This window comes from Pituophis catenifer, unplaced genomic scaffold (assembly GCF_029215685.1).
Source record: "Pituophis catenifer annectens isolate HBS135680 unplaced genomic scaffold, rPitCat1.0.hap2 SCAF_3, whole genome shotgun sequence".
Taxonomy (NCBI): domain Eukaryota; kingdom Metazoa; phylum Chordata; class Lepidosauria; order Squamata; family Colubridae; genus Pituophis; species Pituophis catenifer.
This window is the reverse complement of record NW_027256883.1, coordinates 181,029,935-181,054,804: the sequence shown is the minus strand read 5'-3', so window position 1 is coordinate 181,054,804 and position 24,870 is coordinate 181,029,935. Positions and strand designations below refer to the sequence as shown.

The 24,870-nt window shown below is 37.1% G+C and overlaps 1 protein-coding gene across 2 annotated transcripts in view; it reads right to left on the bottom strand.

Moving 5' to 3' along the window:
* Positions 1 to 2,048: 2,048 nt before the first annotated feature.
* The window catches only part of MMP24 (matrix metallopeptidase 24), a 41,923-nt gene continuing 19,101 nt past the window's right edge, over positions 2,049 to 24,870 (bottom strand). For both annotated transcript variants that reach the window (XM_070939918.1, XM_070939919.1), the window contains exons 4-9: positions 19,461 to 19,765; positions 11,376 to 11,537; positions 9,237 to 9,451; positions 6,598 to 6,736; positions 4,805 to 5,071; positions 2,049 to 2,386 (exon numbers count right to left, since the gene is read on the bottom strand). In XM_070939918.1, the coding sequence (XP_070796019.1) occupies positions 2,049 to 2,386; positions 4,805 to 5,071; positions 6,598 to 6,736; positions 9,237 to 9,451; positions 11,376 to 11,537; positions 19,461 to 19,765 (1,426 nt within the window). The remainder of the gene's footprint in view (positions 2,387 to 4,804; positions 5,072 to 6,597; positions 6,737 to 9,236; positions 9,452 to 11,375; positions 11,538 to 19,460; positions 19,766 to 24,870) is intronic.

Here is a 24,870-nt window from a genome sequence, read left to right as displayed (position 1 = left end):
TGGCTAACCTTTTTTTCCTTGGGTACCGAAAACGCGTCTTGCACATGCCCACACCTACAATGCAATGCCCCCCCAAACACACAGTGCATGCACGCGCAACACCCCCCCCCGCCCCCGTGGGTGCCCTGTTTTGGGCCTAGCAGACCTCCCTGAAGCCTTCAGAGGCCGGAAACGGGCCGTTTCTGGACTTCCAGTAGGCCCATTTTTCGCCCCCCCCTCCCAGGCTCCAGAGGCTTTCCTGGAGCCTGGGGAGGGTGAAAACGGCCTCCCCCAGCCCTCCGGAGGCTGGAAACGGCCCATTTCTGGACTTTGGGGAGGCCTGTTTTTTGCCCTCACAGAGCCTCCACACGAGCCCTGTACTTACCTGGCATCCAAAACAGGCCATGTGGAGACTCTTGGGAGGGAAGGGGCGGCGTGGGCGAGGCCAGCCTAAAATCATCTGGCCAGCACACGCATGCGCGCTGGAGCTGACCTAGGTCAACAACTCGTGTGCCCACAGATATGGTTCCGTGTGCCACCTGTGGCACATGTGCCATAGGTTCGCCATCACAGGTCTAGGACAACTAGCCATGGCCAACTTGCCACAGCCAACTCTCCATGAGAAAACACCATTGGCAACTCGCTGCAGGACAAGAGGTACACTAATATCGAAGAAATGGTAGAATAGAATCATTAAAGAAAGGATGCAAAAGGAGGGGCAAAATGAAATGTGAATGGCAAAAAATAAAATATTTTTTAATTATTTTAGATTGAATGGTTAAATTGTCCCACAGCGAGTTGTCCCGTGGCGAGTTGGCCATGGCAAGTTGTCAGCGGCAAGTTGGCCATGGCAAATTGTCCCATTCTGGGCTGCAACACCTAACGGGAACTAGGGAAGGCAGGCTGCAGGTGAAGCCAAGAATATTGACAGGCAGGGCTCTATCCAGTTCTAATCTTCTGAAGGGCTTTATCTCCCCCTTAGTCATGTTTTGCACTCCTAATTTTCCTTCTATTTAAATATACTAATGTCAATAAACAGTGACTTAATTACACTGTCAAATTTTAAAATTACAAGCTTTAAAATATCTTTCTTGATTTATGTCACCCTTTCCATCATTGCAAACCAAATTCCCATTGCAAACTTGCCCACAAATTTTACTATTCTAATGCATATGTGATTTATTTTCTCTTATATAAATGGGTGAAAATATCATGGAACATACATTTCATCTTATAATGGTAACAATTTATTGTTGCCAACTTAAAATAGTGGTAATATGACATTTAAATATTTATTACATGACACGTTATTAAAAACAAGATCATTAAGGTCTGCATTCACATCATTAGTGTTTGTAAATTCAATTTTTTAGTCTTGCAGACTAGTTGAATTCAGAAATTTCATTTCTGTTAGTTTTGGTGATCTGAAATGACATTAGAGCTGTTGGAAGTTGTGGTCTACACAAAATTACCTCTTAAGAGCTCTTGTGTTTGTTGCTGAAGAGTGGAAACATTACCATGAATGTACAAAACATCTGACCAGCAGGTATTGGAAAAAAAATGGTATTCAGGTAATTGCCTGGATCCTGTAATAAATTAAAATCTTTCAGAATGACTAAGCCTCAGAATGTCCTCTTCAGAAGGTACTGAAATGTTCCTTTTGTGACCCACAGAACTGTCTCTTTATGAGGCAAGTGTAGAAAAAAAGACTCAATAGGTGGTTGGCTACACTGGCAAATGCTGGGTTTAAAAGAGGGCACTGAAGAAGATTGCTCAAGTGAATTGAAAAAAGGTTGAAGCAAACTTCTCTTGAGGTCTCCCAACACTCACTGAGTGGGTTGGTCAAATATGTCATACTGAGACACACGGCACTGAGGCAGTCAGAAGGAAAGCGGCTCTACAGTGCAAGGCCACCTGGGTTTAGTTGATTTTTGTTTTTGTTTTCAGTCCCAGAATTCTCTGACTCACATCTCTTGAAGAAGTTGTTTGGCAGGCTATCCATCAAACCGCCTTCTAATGTCTGCAGCCCATCATCATCATCTCATGAACCAAATGAGCTACTGAACTTGTCATACCCATTCCTGGACAGGTCTTCTGTAGTATGTCACGCTTTGCTGGACCTCTTTATTTTTGAACTGGAAGATTGTGTATACCAAGACAAGGATACACAGAGATAAAATGCAAGGGATCACAACTGCAATTGCGTTAACGGTACTAGGCACATCGTTTATAGTTACCATAATATCAACATCATCATGAGACAGGCGTCGGTCTTTGCTTCGTTCAACTTCCTTCTGGTTGCAACCCATCCAGTCTTTGAGAATCGACCTAGGATACCCTGGCTCCACAGTCAGCCTCTGGTTATCAAACTTCCAGTATTCCTTACCCTTATAAAAGTAAGTATAAACTGAAAAAGAAAGCAGAGATTACTTCATTTATGCACCACTAGAATCACAGTTGGAATCAGTCATTGAGGCCATTATGTATAGGAAACCAAATTAAAGCTGCTCAGACAAATTGCTGTCCAGAATTGGACAAAGTTTTGAAGTGGAGCCTAATAAACAGAATAGAGTGGAATGATTACGATACTTCTTATGATTTGGTAATTGCATTTTTTGATGCAGCCTAAAATTGAATTGCCGTTTTTTCCAGCCACAATATATTTTTGGCTCATATTCAGTCTGCAATCAACAACAATTCCAAGATCTTTTTTGTGACTATTGTTAACAAGGCAGCTATCCATCATCGTACACATCTGCATTTATTTTTGCTTCATAAGTGAATAACTTTTCACTTGTCTTTTTAAGATTTATTTTTTACTTTCAGCCCATTTCTCAAATCTATCAGCATAATCTTAAATTTTACTTCTCTCCTGTAGACTATTAACTACTGTAGTCAATACTGTATCATTTGCAAATCTGTTGTATTTTTTCATCATCTTAACCAAAAAATAAAATACTGAAAAATAGAGGACCCCAAACTGATTGTGACACCCTACTCAACATAGTTGAATGAGAAATTATTCCCGAGAACTCTGAATACCTTGAACAGAGTTTGGAATACAATCACAGTTTTCAATTCCAATTAATTGTCCTGCAATGCAATCCACACTTAACTAGCTTGTTATATTAATCAAAATGTCATGAAGTATTTTATCAAATGCCTTGCTGCAAGTCAGGGTATAGAAAATCTGCATGCTAAGGAGTGGAGATAAAGTGGAGAATTATGCATATGGCAACACTAGCCATACTTCAGAAGATAAGAGTAAAAAGAAACGATTACTGTATTTTCTGGCGTATAAGACATCTTTTTAACACATGAAAATCTTCTCAAAAATCGGGTGTCGTCTAATACTCCGGGTGTCGTTCTCCTGTAACCAGGCAGACCAGCCCGAAAGGCTCTGACGAGCCTTAAATGGCTCTGATGAGCCAAGCCCTGACGATCTGCTAATCAGGCAACTCAGTTGGGATCGCCAGAGCCATGGAGAAGGGAAAAAGTTTTCCCCCTCCAGCTTGCTTACCTTAGCTGCTTGCCTTGCTTCGCTTGCCTTGCTTCGCTTGCCTGAATCCATTCCATCAGCAAGCAATTCCCTGCCTGCAATCAAGCAGGCAGGGAGTTGTGGACTTCAACTCCCAGAATTCCTCAGCCAGCAAAACAAAGCTGGCTGAGGAATTCTGGGAGTTGAAGTCTACAAGTCTTAAAGTTGCCAAGGTTGGAGACCCCTGTTCTATTGGGTAAGTTTTTTTTCCCCTTTAGGATCTTTAAAAAAACAGTTAATTGGGGTTTTTTTTTAGTTGTTCTTTTTTAGACCTAGCCATTTAAAGTTTAGGAAGTTTTAAATTTAGCTTTCATATAAAAATAAAAATAAAATAAAATAAAATAATATTTGTGCAGCTTTCTGAGATTTAGTATGTTTTTGTAGTGTTTCACTCTAACTACACAAACACACAAAATCTCACAAAGCTGTATGTGGAATTTTGTGTGTGTAAAGTGTGAAAGTTGGGTTTTTGGGCTTTTTGTGGCTATGTGAGGTTCCTGCTTGTTGCAGGGGCCATTTTGGGCCTAGCACAGCTGCTTTTACATTGTGGGTGAACCAGTTGTGTTGTGTTGTGTTGTGTGTGTGTAAAGTGTGAAAGTTGTTTTTTGGGGCTTTTTGTGGCTGTGTGAGGTTCCTGCTTGTTTCAGGGGCCATTTTGGGTCTAGCACAGCTGCTTTTACATTGTGGGTGAGCCAGTTGTGTTGTGTTGTGTTGTGTGTGTGTAAAGTGTGAAAGTTGTTTTTTGGGGCTTTTTGTGGCTGTGTGAGGTTCCTGCTTGTTGCAGGGGCCATTTTGGGTCTAGCACAGCTGCTTTTACATTGTGGGTGAGCCAGTTGATATTTTTTAATTTTTATTTGGTGTGCGTTGGAAGAGGGGTAGTCTTATACGGTGAGTATAGCCCAAACCCTATATTTTAACAGGAAAATTCGTGGGTCGTCTTATACGCCCAGTCGTCTTATACGCCGGAAAAGACGGTATTTAGCTTTTCCTACATGTAGACAATTATATTTCCTTCATTTGCATCAGAAAGAATGAGGATAGGAATAAGCATCCATTTATTGTTTAAGGACCACTGATGAAATCAATCCAGCCTAGCTGAAATACAGGATTTAGTGAATCAGAAGTCTAGCCAAAATTTCCAAGAACAGAATATGTATTGCCTGGTCAGGAATCCATTTATAAGCATGTGTCTTTGCATTATTACAATTGCTTGGTCATAGCAATCCAAACACTTTGCTTAGCAAAAAATACTGAACCAAATGTTATAAACGAAATGTTTATACTCACAGCCTTCTTTGCTGACAAAAGCCCCTTGTGGAGCTTGTGGAATCCCTTTCCATACAGTGATTGGCTTGGGGTAGCCTGGATCTGTTGCTCTCTTGTCTTCATTATACCTCCAGTATTTATCTCCTTTGAAGAAGTATGTTTTGCCTACAGGTTCCCACCGTAAAGCTGTGTCAATCCCTTCCCGGGGAAGACAGCTGCCCAACTCCACTAGGCTATGCGGATATCCTGGTTCTGCTGTCACTTCCTTAAAAACCCAATACTTATCTCCTAGATTTGAGGAGGAAAGAACACACATAATACATAATTACTAAGAGCTAATAAAATCATTAGCTGTTTTTTTTTTCTGCTAGAGGTTCAGAAAATAGCAGGCAATCATTTTTCACTGATTTCCTTATCTGATTCAAAAGGGTTTTTTGATAGCTGAATCAGCCAGAGAGCTTAATCTTTTGGGTAGTAACAAATTGCAGTTGAAAACTGCCTTCCATAAAGTTGACTGTTTGGTTGCAATGTGTTGGTAATTTTAAAAGTTTTCTGGAAAATAATCCACAATTCAGAAAGTTGATGCAAATATGGGCTACGGTAAAGATGATCTTTTTATCTAAAGAACAGATTTAAAAAAAAATTACTTCACAATGAGAACACTTTGCCTATGCTTTTAATTTCTATAAAAACACCTGAACATCACCAAATTTTCTAAATAATAAAAATACCGTGATGGGACCTGCTCTTTGCTCTGTCTTAGAGGAGACAGACAAGTGTCTCTCCCATTAACAAAATGGTAAGATGTAATTTAAAGAAACCCATGCTGGATCAGTCATCACTGAGGTCAACAAGGACTTGCTTCCATAAATTTCTTTTCTCTTTATCTTGAGAGCTCTGATCAGTTCCCACTCAAAACTAGACAGAACTTTCTATGGTACATAGACCCATTTTACTGCAAAGCATTTGGGAATTCAATACCTTAATTCATAATCTATGCCTTTCTCAATACAACAACCCAATTTTGCAAGCAACACACACTATTTATTTTTCTATTACATTACTGTTTCTGCTTCTCATGCTATACAAACAATATTTTAAGAACATGACAGATTGACACCAAGCTGACAGCAGTTTATTGAAAATTGAAGGTTCTCTGAGATATAGCTTATAATAAAAAAAAAAACCCGAAAGAAAACTAGTTATAGCCTGAAAAGACCAGAGAAATATAAACAAAGGCCTTTAAAAGTATCTTCCTTAGAAAATTGTTACCTATAACAATATTATTGCTAGTTGTTCCTCTAGCAATAATGGAGGAAGAAACTGCAAGGGAAAAGACTTAGGTGATATATTTTCACAGATGTTGACCAAATATTGCCAGGTTTTGAAATTTTGAAGGTAAAGAAAACATACATATAAATACATGCATTACTACGATGACATATTGTATTTCACATACATGTTTTCTTATGTATATACAGTATTTTAAAGTCATTTTTTAGAATAACTAACCTTCTTTAATCTCTTCATTATTCAAAAATCATCAAAAATGAAAAACTGAACAAAAATTTATTAAGATCAGGTTTTCAAGGCGTGCTAGCATCTGTTTTGATACCGTGTTTCCCCAAAAATAAGACTTTATTTGTCTTATATTTTTTTGAATCCTGAAATAAGCGCTTGGCCTTATTGCCATGCGCTCAAAAGCCTCTTTGGGCTTATTATCAGGGGATGTCTTATTTGGGGGAAAACAGGGTAATATTCATATTATTGTAGAACTGTTTGTATTTCCATGATAAAAATAAAAATAAAAATACCTTTAAAGAAAACAAATTTTCCATCAGATCTTTCATAGGCAGCATCAATTTTTGCTGGGAGCCCTTTCCAGAACTGCTCAATTTGCATGGGATAACCCTCTTGTACTCGACTGTTACGAAGGCGCCAAAACCAGCGGTCCTAAAAAAAGAAAACCACCTCCTAGGATTATACTTCAGATTCCGATAAGAGGAAACAAAACAGCAAAGCAGGTTTTATACTGCATTCTTTAAAAAAGCACTGCAAGACATTTTGCTACCTGTGGCACAGCAGCTGGGTGAGTTGCACAGGACTCAAGCCCACCCAGGTATTTTGGCACTAGTGGAATTTTACTTCCAGAAAAAGTGGTACTTATTAGATATCTGTATTATTTCTAACGTCAATACCTGTCTCTCCTTGGAAGTAAAACATTAAGACGGACTACCTCACTCTGTCTAATAATAGAACTAGCTCCTGACTCCAGTCTTTTCCTCCCCACCTCTAAGATTACTTGATAACATTGATTTCCAAAAGAAAACCATCTCAAATCCATATCCTTCCTTTTTCTACATTCTATGTTCATCTTTACATTCAAATCAAGTATCAAATGATGCACAAATTTGCTCTCCTTCCACTCCAATTGATTTTACTTAAAGACATGCAGAAATTCAGAACAGGACATAAGGCAACAAAAGAGTTTACAGTATTAAACAATATAAAAACCCTTATTGAAGACAATATTTAAAAACAGAAAGAAACAGTAACACATATGTAAGACGCTGAAGTGTTCTTAAAAGATTTTTAAAAGAATATCATGGACAGGGGTGGGCTGCTAGGGGTTCGCAGGTGTTTGGAAGAACCTCTAGCTAAGATTCTGTGCAGTTTGGAGAACCCCCAAATCCCACTCCTGGCTGGCCACGCCCACCCCACCCCTCCCCTCCCCTCCCAGGAGTCCCCACGCGGCCCGTTTTGGATGCAGGTAAGTGCAGAGCGCGCAAAGAGGCTTGGGGAGGGTGAAAAACTGGCCTACCGGAAATTCAGGAAGGCCGGAAACGGGCCCTCCGGAACCTGGGGAGCTGTTTTCACCCTCCTGGAGGCTTGAGGAAAGCCTCTGGAGCCCAAAGAGAGCAAAAATGCCCCACCCCACCGTGGTGCAGAAGGCCGACTAGGCCACGGCCACCATGGCCACGCCACCCAGCAACTGGGCAGAGAACCCTTTGCTAAAATTTTTGAAGCCCACCCCTGATCATGGAGACATTAAACATGCAACAATTCGAAATGTTAGCAGCTTGGGCTATCATCTCATTCAATATAATGAATACCCATTGGCCTAGATCTGTAATCTTTATCTAAGGACATGACTAATCTATCTTTCTTTCCGAGTCAGATACTCTGTTCAAGAGAACATTTGAAAGAAGCAGCAATCACTTTCCTTTTTCACAATTAAACCAATGCCGGAAATACATTTGAACTCTACAGCTTACTCAGCTTAATGATACATCCTGCTTTTCTCAGCAGATTTACACATTATGATATAAATTCTAGAGTATGACTACTGTAAAATGTTTGCCCTTTGGAATAGGATGTAATGGTACTTGTAAAATCTTGCTTTTTCCAAATCACAGAGAAAAATATGCAAACTTGTTTCTATTTGTGCAAGCAATTTGACGTAAGACAATTTGATATATCAGTGATACTAAGATCAGTACATTATGGTCCTTTGTTTTGTTAAGATTTAATATTCTGATTTTTAAAAAAATCATTTGATACAAAACTTTCCAATTAGAAAATCAGCAAAAAGTGAGAAATTAATCAGGAAACAGATTTTTCTGACAGAAAAGAGGTCTGTTCTGGTTCAAATACCCTCTAATGTAGAGGTGAAATCCAGCAGATGCTGACAGGTTCTGGAGAACCGGTAGCGGAAATTTTGAGTAGTTCGGAGAACTGGCAAATACCACCTCTGGCTGGCGCCAGAGTGGGGTGGGAATGGAGATTTTGCAATATCCTTCCCCCAGGAGTGGGGAGTGAATGGGGATTTTGCAGTATCCTTCCCCTGCCACGCCCACCAAGCCACACTACGTCCACCAAGCCATGCCCACAGAACCGGTAGTAAAAAAATTTGAATTTCACCACTGCTCTAACGGTCTAACTCATTTCAGAAAATTAATATAAAAGCATAGCATCATTACTTCTCATGTTTGCAAAGCAAAATATCAGCTATGAAAATACTTGTCTTGCTACAAACCCCATCCTCATGCCCTGGAGATACCTAGGCCCCATTTGTGAAACAGAAATACTCTAAGTTGGAAGAACTCTTCACATGCACTGCAGTTCCCACAGGCAGAAAATTGCTACATCAACAAGCCGAAAACAGAACACAGCACACTCTTGGAAACAATGTGAAAACAATCCTTATTCTAGATTAAAAATGTTTAGGTTTAGGTTATCTAACTAGTTGAGAAGGAAAGGCATTGTATCATCTGCTATATCAAAGTAACCTAAGACAAAGAATGCAGGCAAATTCACTGCAAGTCAACTATTATTGAATGTGATTAGTGATATCAAAACACCAAATGACTTGATTGACAGGCAATCAATTTTACACTCCTTTGTAGTACATAGAGATTAATAAAAACCGTCCTTCTGGAACAGTCCTTCCTACCTTGAAAACAAACATTTCTCCTCGGAACAGAGCCACAGTATTGAAATTTCCATCACATATGTTGGGTTTGCTGCCTGGAGCAGAAGGCCTGTCCCCTAAAGGAGGCCTAGGAGGCCGTGAATGTCTGTCATGTTTTCTTTCTGAAGTCGAATGGATTCTGCGGACAGGAAGGGTTGGTAAAGGTCTGGTGGGTTCCAGCGGCTCAGCAGGGGGACCTAAGCAAAAAAAGGAAGGAGGGAAATCAAAAAGCTGGTGGGAGTATTTTCCCCACTACATTAAACATTGTCAGCCAGCTTGAGCATGTTTTTCTAAAGATTTTATCAAAATATTTCCTTTGTCTATAAACTGCAATATAATTTTCAGTGTCCTGCAGCATCTTGTATTTATACTTTTGGATAATATAATTACCAACAATATTGGATTTTTCTACATAAAGTGCTTCAGCTATTAGTCTAATTATCAATGGATGCAACCCTTTTATAGTTGCTGTGGATCGTATTGCAGATCACATGTGCGTAAGGCTTGGAAGAAAATTTTAAAAAATTAAAGCCGTTTATTATTTTCTTGCAAGTGTGGAGAAGATATTTATTGGGTTATGAGTCACTCCAGTGCTCAGGGGACATGTTTATATTGGATTGCTACAACCTGGCAGTGCTTTTGCACACTAATGCAAGATAGAAGTGCCATGGTACTGCAAGCTGTCATTCAATTATAATTTTGGATGGACTAAGGGTACTGAGATATGGAGATATTGGCATGGAGAGGCAGGAAAGGGTGCTTTGCTTATAGCAGACAAGGGCCAATTTGTGGTATATCCAGAGCATTATATTTATTTTGCATTTTGCAATTGATTTCCTGGGTATGGTATTACTATAATGTAGGCATGTCTGCAATTTATCTTCTTCAATGAAATGCTTGTAGTTTTATATATTTAAAGTTAGAAAGCTTTTTTTTTCCTCTTAAAAGCTTAAGCAGAAAGGCAGTAAATGGCGGAAGAGATCTATCTCTTAAATACATTGGGCTTATAAATTGGATGCCAGATGGGTGAAGCTCTCTAGAAGATAAGCAGTAATAGTAGAAACTACCAGGCCATGACTCCAGAGCAGGATCAGGGCTTCTGAGAGGCAGTGTTGGGACTTCCAGCCTTACACCCTGCAGACTTCAACAATTTGCTACACAGAGGTTGTTGGATACAAAGCAGGGTGAAAGCTGTAGCTCTTAATCTTTTTAAAGCTTTTCCTTTCTGTTCTTCTTTTCCTTATTGCTTTGAAGGGGAAAATTGTTCTAATACTACAGAAGGGAACTCTTAGTGATTACACGAAAATAGGGAGGAAAGAAAGGATCAAGAAACAGAAATACGGTCTTATGAAAGAAACTCCATGAGGAATGGCATTAAAAGTCCATCCCTTGGCATGAGGTTTGTTGACAAAGCAGCCTAAATATTTTTGGTCATAATACTAACCCAAGTATGAGATAAGGACAAAGGGTGCCAAGTTTGCCTTATGTAATGTTACATGTGCTAGTCAATAAATGTTTGTGACATTTCAGTAACTGCATTTTATTTTATGGTTTATACTCAATAGTTGTCCTTGCTATAGTGGTGAAATAGCATGCTACCAACAACAGCTTGTTTTGGCTTGACAAAATGTCATTTCCTTACAATTGATGCATTCATAGAGGCAACCTTCATTTGCAGCCAGCTCCGTGTTGCATATTTTTTATTGAAGGAATTTTTGTTTATCTCATATCAAAATAGAATACTTTTAAAGACACCATTTTAAATTCAATAATGAATGTGGAACCTGAAGTGCCTGAGCAGTTTTCTGAAGACATGCCTTTATTTCAGTGGTGTGAAATTCAAGGGGTTCATGATACTCTTAGCAGTGCAGACCAGGAAAGCAAGAAAATTACATTTTCTTCTGAGGAGGCTAAGGTCAATTTAAGAGGTAAAATGGATGTCTTAGGTGTTAGCCCATCAAATATTGGTAATAAAAATGAAGTTATTTTAACTGACAATTTTCCCACAGTAAATTTCATGAAACAAACTTGACAAATGCCCCCATTCTTCAGAATCACAATTTTGGTTCTATAAATTATAGAAAAACTATTTGAAATTATGGCATAAGGAATTTATCTTACCATAGATCTTTTGAATTCCTTGAAGGTCATCTTGGGGTAACTTAAAGTTGTGTGTCTCCATGTACTGATAAAAAGGAGCCATAATAGCACTAGGGTCATTGGAATGCTCAAGGCCTAATGCATGACCCAATTCATGTACTGCAACCAGAAAAAGATCATTTCCTATAGAGGCAAAGTGTGTAACTATTAGCTTCTGCATTAATAGGACAAGAGTTCCAATCACAAGCTTCACAAATTCTTATTATCACATCATTATAGCGGTATAGCAGTTATGGCTTTACAAAGAAACTCAGGCTACATCTGAATATAATTGCAATATCTATTGTTATTGTGTCTTTTGTATGCTGTTTCTATTTGTATAATAGAATTAACAATTTTTGTGTATTTAATTGAGTCAATATCATCTCAATAGTCCTGGCAACAATATCAAAACCAGTATCAGCTACGCAAATTAGTTCAGGTTCATAGACGATTTTCTAATATGATGCCCTGTACATGTTTTGGGACTATGACTTACACCATTCTTAGTAAGCATACCACAAAGCAATGCTGCTCATTAAAGATAATTTGATTCTTGCTAACAAGATTTTGCAAAAGGCTGCTGATAGTATGTGACTAAGCTATGAAAGACATTAGTTGTATTACACTGTAAAATGTACAATTAATTCGAGGGGAAAGAATTTCAGAGGTCAAAGTGTCTTCTGTTTATCATTTATCAAGCCACAGAGTATATAAACAGGCAGTTTTAGGAAATGTACAGTCCAAAAAGACAAAGTATGAAACCTAAGTTTATAATATTATGCCCCATATCCAGGTAAAATTTAGAAAAAATATTCTTAGTAGCACTTAGAATAAAGAGGACATCCTACAATACTATGAGACATCCCAATATCAATTTTTCTTTTACCATAGTTTTAGGCATTCATTCTTATTTTGTACCTTAAGCCACTAAAATCTATAGAGCTAGAGGTTTTCAAGATGCTTATGTAGGTACATTATATCCAATGTAAAACACATAGTATGTAAGTGATCTAGTGCTTTCTGATGTCTACATGAGGACTCACAATGGAACACGTATCTAACTTATTTTTCCATGTTCCATAAGAGTGGGAAAATGTAAATTCAAATAAATAAGAATAATTGACTTTAGCAATGACAACTCAGCAAAGAAGATCATCTAATGACTTTAGCAAAACCATATTTTAAGAGAGTATGTTATTCAAATATTAGCACACTTTTCTCAAAAACATATTGTATTTTAGGCTTTTCAGTTAATAGTTTTAATTATGATTAAGTTTCCTGGCTTTCTAAAACATAATGGCACATGTATAAGTTAAGCTGTCTACAATAGAAAAAATAGCATGAAATATTAATTTGTATATAATATTCTCATTATGCGTCAGAAAATTTCATGCATAAAACAACTAACATTTGGGATGCGAGTGGGGGGAAGAACACAAAATAATGTACATTAATATATTGCTACAAAATGTTGTAGAATTTATAATAAGAGTGTAGAAGTTGCAGATTTTTCAGTACAGCATCAAAATATATATGGGAGTGCATTCTATTAATGTTATGTTAAACAATGCTAAAAATAAAAATACTATTGCAAATGAACTCTAGCAGATTAACTTGTATCTTTATAGTTTGCAGGACTTCCCTAAATGGAAGAATTTATCTAGGTCGTTTAGAAAATAATTTTCGTTAACAAATTGAAGAAGAATATGCATTTTTAAAAGTGTAAGTGAACACTAAACACACAAAAACACTAACAACCTCTATATGCTCTATTACATTATTGTTTCTTAATTTTATTATGTATTCCAAAATAAAAACAGTGGAACACAGCACTTTTTTGTTTCTTGTCATCTTAAAAAATGAGAAATATGTTTCAATTAACATATCAACATAATTGTCCTTCAGATGTTTTTTGCATACAAGTATTTCTGTATAATAGTATATGTGCCATTATTTGTCAGCAAACGTCTTATATAAATTCTGTAACTCTGGTTCATTGCTGTATTACTAAGTCTACATCTTGCAATGTAAGAAATTATCTTGAGAGCCTAAATGGCAAGACTGCAAGTATTTATTTACTTATTTTTATTTATTAGATTTATGTGCCTCCTGCCCATTCTTCTCAGTTGCTGCTCCTTCTCAACTCTATCTAGGTAACTGCAGGAACAGCTGGGGTGTTAGGCTTTAAATTGACAGGCAGACAAAACATAAAAGGAAACACCATTTAACAAAAAAAAAGGGGGGGAATCTGCATATTTTTTGCTAATTGAAAACGTGTCTGGGAACGGTTTAGCATATGGTAAATCAATAGGTGAGAACCAATTTTAAAAATGAAGAAAAAATAACAGGCAATACAATTAATCCCTAGTATGAATAGGAATAATACCAAAACTATAATTATATAAAATCCGTATAAACCATTCTAATCTGCCTATAATATTTTTTGGTTATTTAGCTATATTGACTTTTGCTATCATAATAATAGTATGGTTAGCCAAATTCTTCATATATTGTATTTCAGGAGTGTATGTTGAAAACAAGCATTAGACGATCCTAGTCTAGGTGCAGCATGTTGAAATATCACAAATAGGAAGGAAACATGAGACTGGGAGACAGACATGTTGAAATAAATGAGAGACTTGTTTAACTGCTTATTTTATAGAATAATAAAAAAAATACCTGTATAACACATGCATGTATTTAACATGCACATTGCACATGCAATCAATTTATACAATAGAAAAGGAAAGTATTAAGCATGGATAAAAAAGCTAAAATGTAAATGCTCAAATGGACAGTTCAAAAGAAGCAGTACTAATATACCTGTTTTTATTTCAAAGCAACCTATCAAATCAACACTTGCTCAGATTTAGGAATGCAGAACCACTAAAGTATATATAAGCATAAACTCCTAGTTCAATATAGTTCAGGAAAAGGGGCATCTTGCCACTCCTGACAGTCATTTTCAATGTTGGCAGTCCTTGACAGCCATCTAATTTACAGAATTTTTAATAGGCTTCTTCACATCATTAACTTGATATGTGGGAAATGTAATGGACCAAACGGATCCATTTTTCTGGGTGCCTAAACCTAACAAAATAATCCTTTGCCTCTATAGCTGTGCTTACAAATGTAACTTTCCAAATGCTATCCATCAGAAAATTCTGCCTAGTTTGTGGTCAATGAAAGAATGTTTTGAATGGATCCACAAAGATTCCACAAACAATAAAAGTTTCATCTGGATATTCATCTGGACAGAAGCGTGTAAAAGCATCAGATTTGATAACAGTCAATTTTTTCTGCGATCTCAATTGTACAATGAACTAATGAATTGTATAATATGCAGTATGGTTGCAAGGCATTTTGAAATCCAATATTACATATCAATCAAGAAATCTAAAGCATTCTGACTGATCTATTCTCTTCCCTTGCAAAAAAGTCTATACCAAATAAGAGTCTGTATATTAAAGATCAAAGCAGAGATCAAAGCGTCTGTATATCAATGATCAAAGCACACAATAGAATTTTCAAAGAAAAGGGCACACACCCCTTTACATTATTAATTAAAAAGAAGAACTCTGAAAGGACTTGCTCTGCAAAGTTATTTAGGGCAGAAAGTTGTTTGTATATTTGACATACAGATTCAGGCAGCACTTTACATAAAGTCCACAGTTAGGCAGTAATTGAGATTGGAATATCCATTGTATGCAATGCAGTGATAAAATGTGATGTTACATGACCACATCGCTTAGCAACAGCAATTCCAGCACCTCCCTTTGCCAGTGTTAAGGGAGGATCATGGATCATTAAGCAAACGCCAGGAAGCTTGCAAGCAGGATGGCAGGCAGGTAAGGCTTGATACCTGACACAAGTGCAGCAGGGCAAAAGGAGTGGCTATTGCCAGTTGGGGAGGGTGCATAAGTGGCCAGCAAGGAGCAGCATGAACGTGGCGAGGCTAGGGGTGAGGCGCAAGCAACGGTGCAAGCAACTAATAGGTGATTTATGACCTTTCCTGACAACTTCCCTATTGGTAATCATGTGACTGCAGGATGCTGCAACTGGTGTGACAGCAAATGGCCAAGCATCAGATCACTATCAGGTGACTGGGGGAGGTGGGATTCTGTGATGGCCTGAACATTGAGAATCAGTGCTAAGTCTCTTTTTTTCAGCGCTGTGATAAAACTTCAAATGGTCGCTGAATGAATTCAAGTCTTTATATTTTGTTATCTTTCTCTTCTGTTCTGCTCTCTCCAAGTGTTGCTGCATCCACTATCCAGACTTCTTTGTCTTTCTTATTGACAATTGTTAAGTGTAGGGTATTATGTGTCTGTTTGAATTCTCATGTTCCAGAACACTTTAGCTTCTTCATTTTCTATTATGTTGTTTATTTTGTGGTCCCACCAGTTCTTACTTGCAGGCAAATGGTATTTCTTGCAAATCCTCCAATATATCATTGCTGCTACTTTGTCATGTTGTTGTTTAGAGCCAGTCTGTGTTATCATCTTGTAGTGGCTAACCAGGTGATCTACTGCTTCTTCAGCTTCTTTGCAGAGGTAGAATTTGCTGTCGGTTTCTGTCTTCTCAATTCTTGCTTTGTATGCATTTAAGTCTTGGTATTGTGCAGCCAGAATTAGCCCTTCTGTCTCTTTTTCAACTTTCCTGCTCTTAGCCAGGGGTGTCAAACTGGAGGCCCGTGAGCCAGATGCATCATGTTCAGGCCACGCCTACCCCAGCCCAGCAAAAGCAAAAAACCTCACGATACGTCACATGACATCAAGATGTGATTGAGTTTGACACCCGTGCTCTTAGCCATTGCTACGTCTTATTATCTGCTTTGCCTGCTATTTTTTTAATGTGCTGACCATGTAACACCTTGTCTTGCCATGTCTGTTTTCTTTTTTTCGTTTGTTCTTTATTGTGAACCAGTTTGGTCTTTCCAGTACTCAGTAAGCCTTTCTGGTATATTAGCTTCAGTCAGTGGTGGGATTCAGCCAGTTCGCATCACTTCGGGAGAACCGGTTGTTAACTTTCTGAGCAGTTTGGCAAACTGGTTGTTGGAAGAAATCATTAGGGCAGAGAACCGGTTGTTAAATTACTTGAATCCCACCACTGGCTTCAGTGCATCTTCTTCACTGTCCTTCAGTTATTATTCCAATACATTTTTTTTCTTCTTCATCCATCATCTAGTTGCAATATTCCATGCCCACCTATTATTATTATTGTTCTATACTTTCTTCATCTTTAACAGAGCAAGGCAACCTCAATATACAAAATAAAAGTTAACATGCAAAAAGGAAAATATGTAAAATGAAACTAGAAGTACAAATATGGTTCTTAGAAATTAAGAAACTAAGAGACTTATTAAAATAATTTTTAAATCCCAGAAACAATCAAGAATCTATTTTGCTGTAGCACTCTGAGCACAGCTGAACACTTTAAGTCCAATTATTTTTCACCAGTGCTGTGAAACAGTCTCAGAGGGTGGCTGACTTCATACTGTGGTATTACAGAAATGAATCTTATACTAGGGATTTAAAGGATCTGTATTTCCAATATAATCAGCATAATTAGAGAACATTTTACACAGAAGCATTGTTAAAAAAATTAACTATATTTATAGCCCAGCATTTCTGGAAAGGCAGAACTACAGGGTACTGCTTCTCCAAATTAGATTTGGTGGGGGAGGTTGATATCATACTTTCAGATCCAAATGGACAATATTTTCCTTGCTCATCATACTAAGCATAATGGACATGTGGGATTAGCTTTCTTGGAACATCTAGTATTTTTGTTCCTTAGTGACTTCTGAATTATGAAAATTAGTAGAGGTTGCATATGCTTACTCTCCAAGTTATAGAAATATAAATTATAACCCTCTTCCTTTTTAAAATCCAGAAATTCATTATTCTGTTTCAATTACATGTGTTCGATTTTAGCAATACACTGCCTGTTCCAGAATTATACACAGGATTGCATGGTCCAGGAAACAGATGACCATGATGCACAAAATGGGAAACGATAGTCATAGGAAGAAACACAATCATCAAACTAAAAGTACAGGAGCAGACAGGGCAGAGAAAGGATGGAGAAGACTCTAATACTACTTCTCAGAGAAAAACCCAACAGAAAAACAAGCAAGTAAGGTGTGTATTCCTGTATAGAACAATCATGGGTCACATAGCAGACATACAGATCATTACAAGTGCCTAGGTATCCACGGGAACTACAATGAGGAGACAAGGAAGACAGCAATATCCTATTACCATCAAAGGATCCAGCAGAAGAGCCAGCTCAATGGGAAGAATAAGATCCATGCCATCAAAACGTATGCTGTACCGTTCATCAGATACCCTGCTGGTATAGTGAGCTGGCAAAAGAAGGACATGGAAGCTGCTGATGTGAAAACCTGGAAGCTCCTCACAATGTATAGAGGTTTTCACCCCAAGTCCAATACCCAGAGGCTGTACACTAGGCAGAAGGAGGGCAGTTGGGGGTCTGGTGAGTGTCAAAGCCACTGTCATGAATGAAACCCAAAGTATCCATCAGTAAGATGGCACCCCAAGATGAGCTGCTAAGAGAATGTCTGAGACAGCAGCAGATGTGGGAAGAAGATCAAGCAGAGGAAGGCAAGATCCTGCATGGAATGTACCATTGATGCCTAGCTGAAGTGGCAGACATTGGGAAATTCTACCAGTGGATGGAAAGGGCTAAAAGGTAGCACAGAGGCACTGATCGTAGCAGTACAAGAACAGGCACTAGGCAGCAGATCTATAGAAGAGGGGTCTACCACACAAGATAGGACCCACAGTCAAACTATGCAAAGAGGCCTCAGAGACAATCCAACAGATAGTGGCAGGGTGAAAGATACAGGCAGGAATACCATACACCAAACAGCACAATCAAATAGCTGGTGTTGGGTACAGGAACATCTGTACAGAACATGGGCTATACGCTTCTAAGTCTAAATTGAAACTCCCACAGGATTTCCTCAAAATGGGATTTCCAGATCTAGACAAGCAGGAAAGTACTGGCCAATCACCCACATATTGTGTTAGTAGACAAAGACCAGAATATAGCAGTGGTGACAGATGTAGCTATGCCAAATGACAGCAACATCAGGAAGAAGGAGCATGACAAACTGGAGAAGTACCAAGCCCTGAAGGAGGAACTGAAGAGGATGAGGAAAGTAAAGGCCAAAGTGGTCCCAGTAATGGTGGGAGCACTCAGGACTGTGACTCCTAAACTGGGAGAGTGGCTCAAACAGAGCTGAGGGAAAACATCAGAATTCTCTGTTCAGAAGATTGCAGTGCTCGGAACAGCTAAGATCCTATGCAGAACACTCATACTAGAGGACCCGAGATTAAGGAAGACAGAGACTAACCATGTTGGTGGAAAGGATTTTTTTTGATTAATGAATTTGAAGCATATAATGTTCTTTTTTAAAAATAACAGTACCCATTCATTAATCTATTGAATTAAAATTGCAGTTCTTGACTCCATTTACTAAATAAATAATAAACATGCTTTCAGTAATGAATTTAGTATCACATATAGTTTTGCCTCTGAAATTTAAAAAACAATTAAAACATTTTATGCGGTGTTTAGTAATTACAAGTAATATATTTCAAATGGATAATTATTCTAAATAAATAATTTTTCTGAATTATCACGAACAGATCAGAGATTGGTCATTTATTAGTATCACATCATATGTTTGACAGTTTATGTCAGTTGGATTTACATGTTCACTTTGCTCGTTTCAAGGGAATAAAACCATGGTTTTCTACATTTTAGCAATCTATAAATATATTCCACTTTGCCTGGAAGACTGAATGCTATGTAATTATGTAATTATTTGTTATATTTCTTTCTGACTGCAATCAAATAAGACACTTTCTGGTTTTATCCAGTAGCATTCTCAACATTTGGATTCAGTTCACATCAGAAATCCCATTATAATAAGAGTGAAGGTACTTTTTTCCTTGTGAAAATCTGAAGCCTTATCAAGAATATCTTCTAAAATTTTTCTTCTACAATAGCATATCAATATACACAGGATCTTACCATCATGGTTAGAATTTCCCAGTGTCCATGGCTCATCTGAGTCAAAATGAGTATCACCTCCTATTCCTGGTCCAGGAAAATAAGCATGAGCTAGAAATCCACCCTCCCCATCAAAAGGAGAGCTATCTCCATGGAAACCAGAAGCAAAAAATATCATGATATCTGCCTCTTTTCTGTCACTTTTTATTTCATGGTAAGGAACTTCTTCAAAGGTAAGTGGAGTCACTCTCTGCCAAACATCAAATGCTTGTCGGATGGCTTTCCTTGTATCAAGTTCTCCAACCTTGGGGGTGTAGTTGTGCACACTGTAAGAAGGAGAAGAAGAGCTTATTTAAAATTTATAAAGGACTGCTTTCTTACATGAGCAACTTTCATTCAAGTTTTGGATTAATACAATTGCAACATTAAATTTGGTAACTTTTAATACTGTTTGAAAGTATTTCAGCTATGAATTAACAGTTTTATAATGTTTCTTATCTAGGTTAATGTAAAAAAGCCTATATGAAATATGGCACTGAATTTCTATTCAATAATTTAAAGAGGTGTGAACTTCAAATCCCGCACTGGCTGGGAAATTCAGGTAGTTAACCTCCATACATTTTAAAGTTACCAGGTTTGAAAAACACTGGACTAAATCAATAAGGTTGAAAGGTAACTAAGGATTCAAGTCTAAAACTTTTGGAAGATACAAAATTACCACAATGCTCAACCTTCCACATATTTACTGCAGAATCTGGGAGTAATATTGGGTTCCTTGTATGGATAAGCATAACTGATTCAAACCTTTAATTGACCTATTCATATGAGAGGGGTGGAAAGAGAATAAATGGCACTTATAAAAGTAGTCACAGAAAACTAGAAATTTGTGAAATGTTTTTAATTCAAACCATTTCAAATCCATAAATATGATATTGAACATAAAATATTCTATTAGAAACATATACCACAGAACTGTTTTCGTCAACTTTTATCTAATAGCTTTTATCTGTCTGTCCATACTTAATTGTATCGAAAAGATATATCGTGATGTTGAGAATAATATGGAGATGGCAGAAAGATGTTAAATTATTTGTTAGCATTAGATAATCATATTCATACCGGAGTATCTATAACATCTTCTAGATAACCAAGTACATGCCATAGATATTTTAGTGAATTCCAGTGCTTCAATTGTAACTTTAAGTTATTCAGCAACTGGACTCTGGCCATCAAATATTTCCTGTAAATCTAAATACTCACAGCACACCAGAAAGACTGGGGTTAAAGCATAATAAAATTATGCATATTGATTATGTCCCAGAACATTCCAGGGAGGAATTGGCAACTCTGTATGGAGTTACCATATAGAGGTCTTCAAAGGGATTTAACATCATTAAGGGATTTTAACACCACTATACAGCAGACTAACATTAAGTTGCCATATGGCTAACTGCAATTCTTAACAACAGTACCTCCTCATTCGTGTTTTCAAAAAATAGTGAGTATGCGTTGAGAGGCATACTGTTTTTGACATACATACATACATACATACATACATACATACATACTGTACATACATGCATATATACCCATACTACTATACTTCCTTTTGGAGTAAACAGGGTTACGTAGAAAACATAAAACAATAAAGAAATGCAGTAATAAACCAAACAAACCAAAGTAATCTGATCCATCTCTTCACTGTGTTACTAAAACCTTTTCATAAAAAGTGTAACTGTCTTTCACATTAGAATTCCTAAACAAATATTGTCCTACATTTTCATACATGGATTGTTATCTGTGATGGAATCAATGACTGAAAAGAAGGAGGCTTTGGTAGAAGGAGTTAAGAGATATTCCAGTTTGGACCCCATAAAATGGAGGGACCACTTGCAATCAAACACTTAGGACTATCTCAGGCTTTCCCAAGGGAAGGCAGACAGTTGGTGAGATTGTTGTAAACAATAAAGAAATCTCTTGACCTAAACCTCGGAGCTATTCTGGTTGCTTGTGTCTGGCATTTATCTTATAATGGAGAAGGAGATGCACACCCCAATGAATATACTACTGAGTTTTATCACTGGAATGTATATTCCCAGAAGGGTCAGAGTAAAAACAATTTATTGAATAAGAAAATGACAAATACCCTCCAGTATTCTTCCCAAAAAACTAAACAGACACGTACAACCAGGACAGTGTCAACATGATACTGGAGGAGGAACCCTCCAGCTGTCTCTTGATTCACTGAAAATAACTGAATAAAGGCTGAAAGCAAAAGGCAACACAGAGAGAAGAAAATTTGCCCAGCTAAATATTATATTCACGAGAAAAGCAAATAGTTGTATATTATAAGCATTGCAAGGAAATTGAGGATAACAATGGAATGGAAAGGCCAAGAGATTTAGCTTATGCACAAGAGACAAAGTCCTATCACACTTGGCCAATAAAGAATTCTATTTCCTATTTCCTAAGGAAATCACAGAAATCAAGGAAACCTTTATGCAACAATAGGTACAACATAAAACAAATAGGACTAAAAGAAAGACGAGATCATGTAAATATGAAGAATAATTATTTTTAAAATCCCTAAATCAAAAATAAATGTGACCATTGAACTCGAGAGTGATAGTCAGGAAAATGAAGTTACATGGGCCCTTGAAAACATCACTAGCAACAAAGCTGCAGGAGTTGATGAAATAGTAGCAAAGCTGTTTAAAACCTTACAAGATGATGCAGTTAAAGTATTTCATGGTTCATAAGCAAATACAGAAAATATAGCAATAGCCAAGAAATGATCCATTTTTATTCCAATATTCCAATATTTTTTAAAAAAAACAGTGCTAAAGGAAGCTCAAGCTATTTAACTACCATGGTATGGCTCTCTCCCTTGCCTGAAGACAATGATAGAAATTTTGCTACTGATATTTCAACAATAAGCCTAATTAAAGAGGCAGGAGCATCAAAGACCACATTGCTAACATCTGATGAACAACAGAAAAGAAAAGAAAAGAAGGTTCTTAAAATATGCTAATTTTTGCTTTATTGATTATATGAAGGGGGATAATTATAGATAGTCCTAAAACATACGGATGCACCAGGCCATCCCATTGATCTATTGAATAATTTGCATGATAATCAGGAAGCAACAGTTAGAATGGAATATGAGGCAACTAAATTATTCACAATTGGGGAAGGAATGCTACAGTTTTATACTGTCACCTTGTTTAATTAAGTTATATGCAGAATACATGCTGGACTAGAAGTAATTTAGCATTAATATTGCAAGGAGAAATAACAGTTCCAAATATACTGATGTTGCTTTGCTAATAGACATGAGGAAGGCTTAAGGAATCTCTTGTTGAAGGTTAACGTGAAAGAAGAGAATGCAAAAGCTACTCTAATGCTTACTATATATACATATTATATAAATATTAAAAAAAACTAAGTTATGTCACTAATCAATGTCAATTCAATGCAAATAGAAAAAGGGGGAGAAGGAAGAAAAAGATTAGCAGTAGTTAAAACAGTAACAGATTTTATCTTCCGAGGCTCAAAATTTCACAGGGATGATGAAAGAAACAAGACATCTGCTACTTGGAAGAAGGCTACAAGAAGCCTAGACAAATGAAAATAGAACCCAATGACAAACAAAGTATGTATTATCAGATCTATGTTTTTCTTAGTGATTACAAATGACTGTGAAAGCTGAATTGTCAGAAAGGTTGAAAAATCAAAAGGATACCTTCGAATTGTAATGCTAGAGAATATCTCGGACCTGAAGAAAAAACAAATGGTTCAGTTATAGCAGTTGTAACTGCAGATCCTTCACTGGAAGAACTAACTATGAAGCTAAAGCTTAAATATTTTGGACACTTAATATAAAAGCTGGAGAAACCCCTGATACTTTAAAGCAATCAGAAAAGAGACTAACAAAATACAAAGTGGCTAGCTACTGATAACACTGATAACTGATAAAAGGTCAAAAAATCAAGTAATAAATAAACAGGGTGATATTATGTCCCTTGAGTTATAAACTGAACAACAGTACTCTGTACTGTTTTTCCAAACACTTCTAAACTATCTAAATTGGCAACTTTAACTATGCAAAAATAAATATTTCATCTTGTCTTTTTTGAATATCCAACCAGTTCAATGGCACAGTCCTAAATGTGAACTTTGTTGACAGCTTTCACTCCTGGAATTGAGAGCAAGTCACTGGTCTCTCCACCCTTCCTTCTTAGTGGATGCTGTTTGACTAAATCTGAATCTTTATTGCAGACAAGAGGGATGCCACCCTCACAATAACTGATTGTGCACTGCTGTGCAAAGATGTTTGGGACTTCTATATATTTTCAAGGTTTTAACTCAATACTTTTTTTCTTCTGAATGAATGAACAGACTTCAAGTGGTGCTGAGGGCCCTTGAAGGCAAGTGGTTTTAGTATGTTTATTTAATGGTTCCTGCTTGCTTGCGAGTGACTGGTTCCCATGTTGCAACAACATGTTGTTGGGGGTGGGGAGGCTTCTCCTTAGCTACTTATTATATATCATACTTAATAGCATATGCCTTTATCTTGGTCTCACATAAATTGTCATAAAGTGCAAAGTTTAAAATTGTAACATGTCCTCAGTGGATAGCTACTTCAGCCCTTTGATAATCTGTAGTTTTTTCATGAATGTTTTCCAGCTTCAACAAATAATTTCATACACTCAGAAGATCGTTCACTCCTAGCACTAATGGGATTGGTTAATCTCAGTTAAATCTAAGGTAATACTGAAACAAAATTCTGTCTTTGTTATATATTTTGGGACTAAAATATATATAGCCATTTATAAACACCCATCATTTAGATCAGTGTTCCTCAACCTCAGCAATTTCAAGATGTGTGGACTTCAATTCTCAGAATTCTCCAGCTAGCAGGCTAAGCCTATTGATTTAGATCAGGGGTGGGCAACTATGGTCCCTTTATGTGGACTTCAATTCCCAGAATTCTTGAGACAGCCATGCTGGCTCAGGAATTCTGAGAGTTGAAGTCCACAGGTTGTAAAGGGACATAGTTACCCGAACCTGGTTTAGATAGATTGACATGTAGCATTTTCCCTGAAGGACACTTGGTACTGTAATCAGTTCTATCTTGCAAATCTAGAATAAATTAAGAGAAAACAGCTACCTTTGAGTTATATTTAGAAAGAATAACATGTCAGACACTAAATCAAAGATAGCAAAAATAAAAGATTAAAGAGCTTTAAAAAGAAAAGGAAGAGTCACATTGTAACATTGTCTTTTGAACAAAATCAGTTGATCAAACCTGATCTTCAAGCTTTTACTAATTATGACAACAGCACATATCATGATGATATGTTACCAAAGCAATCTTCTTTCAACAGTAGATGACTGAATAATAACTGAATACTCATATAGCTTACTCACT